This window comes from Ambystoma mexicanum, chromosome 6q, assembly GCF_040938575.1.
Source record: "Ambystoma mexicanum isolate Mex_15411 chromosome 6q, UKY_AmexF1_1, whole genome shotgun sequence".
NCBI lineage: Eukaryota > Metazoa > Chordata > Amphibia > Caudata > Ambystomatidae > Ambystoma > Ambystoma mexicanum.
Window position 1 is genome coordinate 1,376,294,360 of NC_090937.1, and position 6,155 is coordinate 1,376,300,514.

A 6,155-nucleotide genomic window follows, 5' to 3' on the forward strand; every position below is an offset into this window, starting at 1 on the left:
CAGAAGAACCAGAACCGGATCCAACTCTGACCCTGCTACACAACCTGGGGGATGGCTGGAAACCAACCTCCAGGATACATGCCCAGCTTGCGGACAGACCTAACCCCAAGAGTGAAGCTCTGAAGTCCACGTGGGAAACAGATTTGGGAACCAGTATCACGGAACAAGAATGGGGAAGAATTCAACAATACCCCAGGGAAGTGTCGAGAAACGCCAGATTTAGATTGGTTCAATTAAACATCCTACACAGAACTTAAATGACCCCCAGTAGGATTGAGAAATTTAGCAAACCTCCGGTCCCACTATGTCCCTGATGCAACTCAGAGGGCGCAGGAATGGCACATATGTTTTTGAGCTGCTTAAAGATACGAGACCTTTGGTCCAAAATTCAACAAGCATGTAGTGGAGCCGGCCTGACTCGCTACGAATTGTCACCTAAGGAATTCTCGTTAGGCTCCTACCCTCGAATAAGTAAGTTTAGGCACATTGTCAAACTCATGGACATGGCCTGCATACTGGCCAAAAGAGCAATTGCTATTTCATGGAAAACCCCCACTGGTCCTCGTTACACTAAATGGCTCAAAGAACTGGAACACTGGTCAGAGGCGGAAACCAGGCTGTGGGGTGAAGGAATAGCTAGGACCAGGGAGGGCCCGATCATGACCTACGAAGCCTGGAAATCATTGCTACAAGACATGTTCCGCCCATCTGATGATAAGCCCCCATGAACAACATCACCCTGCCCGACACTCTGACAACACTCTGGTCCCTCCTGGCTAATGGACGCTGCTCCTCCGAGGGGCGGTCTTGCTCCTTTACTCGTTTCGGCCCCAGATCCAGCTCCAGAAGAAAAAACGGGACAGCTTTGACCTTCGTATGTTTGTTTACAGTTGTGTTTAAATTTGGTATCCCCTCTGTTCTCCCCCTTCCTTTTTACCCCCCCTTCATCCTAACATTGCACTCCCAATCCACTTTTGCCTGTTATTTGTTTGAAATGCCAATAAAAACACTTTAAAATTAATACAAACCTATTCTTTCATATGTTTCCCCACAGAGGGCTGCTCGTCACTTTATTGCAATTGTAAATAACTGGTATGCACGAGCTTCAAAGGGATCCCCTTTCCAGACCAGGAGGCCCACAGGCCTGCAGTGAGGAAGTCATTTGGGGCTTCTGCTCAACAATAAGCAAAAGAGTCTGCCTCTGGCAGAAATTAAATGTACATGTGACCCCTGCAAACAAAGTGTCCTTTTCTTTTCAGTTGATGCCGATATTTTGCATGTGAAGCATGATATATATTTAGTACATTGCATCTCGTCAACACACACCAAAGCCCTGATTCACAGAGCGTTTTCCAATGGGAGTTTGCCATCATGAAAAGCTGCTGTGAATTAGACCACAAGTCTTTTGCCTCAGATTTTTGTTTTAGCAGTGTAACATTTTTCTCATGCCTTGCTTTAAAAACTGCAAAACGCACATGCAGAGCCAGTTTAGTTTCAGTGTTTGAAAACCCTGTTTTTCATGTAGAAGGGCCACTGAATTGCTTCTGCATACGCGACTTGAAGGCTGCTTTTCAGTGGACCTTTCTTTCCATTTGCAATAGAAGATTGGCCTTTTGATTTCCAATGCTTGGCCATTCACATAGCTCTTCCTTGTGTTACTTGCAGAAGCACACACAGTCTGCAGTAAAAAGCCCATTTTCAGTGTGGAGCTTTTTGAAGGCTGGCAGGTGATTTTGCCAGTGGCCTTTCAGTTATGTTTGTTTGGGCTTTGATTAAACCCCACAGATTCACTTTAAACAAAAAGCTGGAGGGAAATCTGCATCTTTACTGCTGAAAATTGGCAAAAGTCAGCAGAATTACTACTGCCAACGGAAATTCCACCGAAATTCCCATAGAGTCCAATAAATGGGGACCAACACTGCCTACCACCACTTGTAAACTGGCGGTAACTCTTCTCCACCAAGTAGTGGTAACAGTAATTCCATTTGCCAGTATTCCGGTGGATTTACCACCGGAATACTCCCAAACTTGTAATGATGCCCACCTTGAGCTGTAAATCCGCATGCTGGGTCGACAGAAACTGGCAATTTTCCTATTTTGTCCACTTTGACCGTGTTCAAAATGAAAGTGCTAGAATACATAATATCCTGATCATTTTCTTTTAAAAACATACCTTGTGCCCGACAAAAAACAGAACAGATGTCCAGCCCAACCCCTCCAAGCCCGAACTCCTACTCCTCACCAACAACACCGAACACCCAGACATACAGACCTGGCTACCAACCATGAACTCTGAAGGATTCACACCTGACCTCACCTCCTGCCCAAAGTCCCTCAGGGTTCCACGCTGAAAACAACACCTCTCCTTTAAGACACACATAGCTAAGAAAACTCAAGACAGCTTAGTATCAGCTCTCCCTCCTGCGAAAAGTCAATCCCTTCCTCCCTTCGGACAGCTTTAAATCCACTTTTCACGCACAGGTCCTATCCCACCTGGATAGGGGCAATGCATTCCTCAAAGGACTCCCGTCGTCCTCACTTGTGTCTCTGAGACTTTTCCCACACACGGCTGCATGTCTCATCAATGGTCTAAACCGATAGGACCACATCGTCCGGCCCTCATCGACCTTCACTGGCTCTCATTGCAATCACAAATCACCTCAAGGCTTGCTGCATCATCAATAAGGCAGTCGACCTCAAGTCACCCAGCTACTTTGCGGAGAAACTCAGAAGCCAGGACATGTGCAGACTTGAAATCCGCTGCTGCAAAAATTAAAGGACCAGAAAACAAGCCTTCTCTGCCTACGCCCCAAGACTATGGAACCTCCTCCCCATCAGCATCAAACTCGCCCACGCGCTCCTACAATTCAGAAAAGTACTCAAGACCCATCTCTTCAAGGAATCCCCCTGCACAAACACCTAGACCATTGCATCGCCCCTCACACCACCCGACCCGCGAGACACCACCCAGCCCCCTCCTCCCCGACACCCGGTACAGCTGTACCCCTCCTCAGTGCCCATTTGTATCCCACCCCCACTGTGTATCTGTTCTGTTGTTACCTCTGTACAGCGCTCTGTTGCTTCACGAAACCAGGTCGGCACTCAAATACAATAAACATAATCCCATGCATACCGTGGAGGCCAGTATTAGGTCTCTGCCACTCGGTATTGGGTTATCGACGAACCTTTCAATTGTAGTGAAAGTAGTTATGGAAGGCCACAATACTGACGTTATTTACAGGTCTTTTGTCAGTTATTTAATGAGTGAGATATAACAACCATACTGAGGCATCACATACCGCTGACACAATCATTGGCTTAGACTGTATGGAAAAAATAAAAAAATAAAATTTAAAAATAAAAAAGTGTTCCTGTCGGATCAGCATATTCCCAGGATCATTTAAGTCCACTCCAATATTGTGTCGCAAAGGCACAGCTGCCCACCTTGAACAATGATGAGACAATGGTCAGACTCTTTAGTGATCGAGGAGAGCTGGATCCTTCCATCCATCCCCCACTCCCCATATTTCCTCAACCCCACCCAGCAGCAGAGAGAGGCAGTGGTAAGAAAGCATGCACCTGGCACAGTGGTGGGGCACCAGGACACAGAAGCGCGCCGACACATTGGAAGGAGGATGCGCGCCACGCATACCATCTGTTATGTTCAGGTAATATAGGCCCTATAATAACCCACTGTACGATGCTGGTCAAGAAAAGGTGTCCTCCATCGCTATAACCCAGCATTGCGTCATTGAGGCTTCCCTACCTGCGCTTGCGGTTGACCCACTGAAGGAAGATGGCCTCATTTCGGTAGAACATATCGCTGCAGACAAATTTCTAAAACACAAGAACAAGCCCAGAGAATGCATCTGCACAGCAGTCCACAAGGATCCGGGAGAACTCCGAATAAGCCGCCCGAAACAGTCTCCTCATCAAAGATACCATCCTGTTAAGGGCTTTCCCAACGCAATATGCCAAGCCCGAGCTCCGGCACCCCGAGTGGCACACGCCCTTCCTTCGTGGCAGCTGGATTCCTAGAAGGACTGGGGCGCACACCACACACACAGCATGCGATTAGATTGCATCTATTCTATGCAGCACAGACTCCCATCCCCCACCTCCCCGCGCAGGCCATGTGTCTTCGGCTGACGGGTGCCCTTGCTATCGGCTCTGCGTGCACCAACCAGCCCGATATCATCACATGTCAGAAAGAGGATCAGCCCCTCTACCCCACCCCCACCCCACGCAGTCGCCCCAACAAGAAAGCGTGGACGGGTGTGTGCGTTCCTCCTGCTGCAAGGGTAGCAGGGCTATAGACTGAACACATATGGTAGAAGAGGGGCACAGAACCTCACCAGTGTGTGTAGTGTATACAATGGTGGGCGTAGCCCAGACACACACACCCCTCTGCTGTTTCGAGTTGCTCAATCAATGAATTTCACGATATAAATAATACCAAGGCGGCGACTACTGCGAGGGGTGTCTAAGAAGGCAAAGATTTGAGGGAGGGTGATATTGCAAAGGAACACATGTTTGTGGAACCCCGTTCCCTTTAGAGCGGACCTAGCGCCATGAAGCATTTATAACAATAGTGGTAACGTGACGCTGCCATGCCCCTTCCCCAGTGCATGTATTGATCGCAGTAGTTTATCAGCTTAAGGTGGGCCTTGCGCTGGTCTGGCTGAACGCAACACGTCCCACATAAACAGCGTTTATTCGTGTCTACGGATACTGTCCAATGAAGCAGACACATGAATAATTACACTAGTCTAAATTTGTCTACAAATAAACAGGCAGAATGCGGCACAGGGGTCAGTCACAGGGAACACATCCCCCAAAAAGCAAGCCTCGCATTCTCATTGGGTGGACTTTGATGCTCAGCTGAGAGGCCACAGCAAGTTAGACATGTGTCTAAGGGGTACAGAGACGCAGTTACAGTGTAAGATGGGGTGTTCACAATTTGCGATGGGGCACAATTGAGCTGGGGACAGGGAGTTGAGAGTTAGCGACAGGGGTTTGAATTTAGGGGAAACACGAGGAGGGTTAAGACAGTAGGAGCCTGTTATCGGTGAAGGATGGAGAGCTACATCAGTGCTATGATAAAGTGACGGGGCAGTCCTGCACAGGAGAATGGTGAGTGTCTGTGGGATGCAGAAAATGACATCTTGCACACTGTAGAAGAAGACACGTCTCCAGGCGAGAAAGCCATGCTTCGGGAATAACAGCTAAGTACAAGCTTACACGTGTGATGCAACCAGGATGCAATACCGTGCGTGGCAAGCCCCCGCGCCCCTGCCAGAGAGCAGCGGCTACCATGCTCTCAATTCAAAACGTGCGACAGTTTTCTTTCCACCAGTTTTCCTGCCAGCATCGTGCTAAGATTTTTTTTCCATGCCTCCCTTTTCAAATGTTTCCACGCACTTTTTGGGCGGGTGCAACGTTTTTGGGGCTTCTCCAGCCCCGCGATCGTTGCATGCAGGCGGCAGTAACAGACTTTCAGTGCGTGCGTGGGGGATCCTTCCGCCCCCGGGCTGCTCGCACACCATGCAGCACGGGGCTTCGGGGCGGCTCGTGGCCCTGGACCCTGCGCTCGGAGAGGGCACGGGTGGGCAACAGAGCCGGGCTCCTTACCTCTGCCGTTCCTCTCCATGGGCAGCGCTCCAAGGCAGCCAGAGCTGGGGTGCTCGCTCGATCCCCCGAGTCAGCGAGAGGCCAGACGCCAGCGGCAGCCGCAGAGGATGCTCGGCTCCGTGTCCGTCGCCAGCCCGGTTAACCGAGGAGAAGTGTTTTCCAGCAGCAGCGCCTCCATTCAGTCAGGCCCCGAGAGGGATGGGGGAGCCGGCCAATGCCTGGCCTCTGCTGGGGCATGGAGGCGGGGAATCTGGGCAGAAGGCGGGGCCACGGGGAACAAAGGAGGGATGACAGCCACAGCAGCTCGGCCCGCACCTCCCCTACTGAGCTGTCTAAGCAGCACAGCCGCCGCAGCGTGGCCCGACAGTGCTCAAAGTAATGAGAGAGGCGTACCCCATCGCTCTCGGCTCTTTTATTTCCTCGCACTGCATTAATGTGCTTGCCTCTCACTCCTATCTCCCTGGCCAGGCTTATGTTCGTGCCTGGGATTGCAAGTTCTGCTCCTAGACCCCGCCAGGTGGCTT

The 6,155-nt window shown here is 50.2% G+C and overlaps 1 protein-coding gene across 4 annotated transcripts in view; it reads right to left on the minus strand.

Annotated features, from left to right (window-relative positions):
• AFAP1 (actin filament associated protein 1) overlaps window positions 1-5,949 on the minus strand; it is a 551,057-nt gene extending 545,108 nt beyond the window's left edge. Inside the window, exon 1 of one of the 4 annotated variants that reach the window (XM_069632010.1) lies at window positions 5,632-5,949. In XM_069632010.1, coding sequence (XP_069488111.1) covers window positions 5,632-5,650 — 19 coding nt within the window. In that variant the 5' untranslated portion in view covers window positions 5,651-5,949. Of the gene's footprint in view, window positions 1-3,766; window positions 4,114-5,631 lie in introns of those variants that run through there. The other 3 variants (XM_069632009.1, XM_069632011.1, XM_069632012.1) reach the window with 3 other exon arrangements.
• Between the last annotated feature and the right edge of the window lie 206 nt (window positions 5,950-6,155).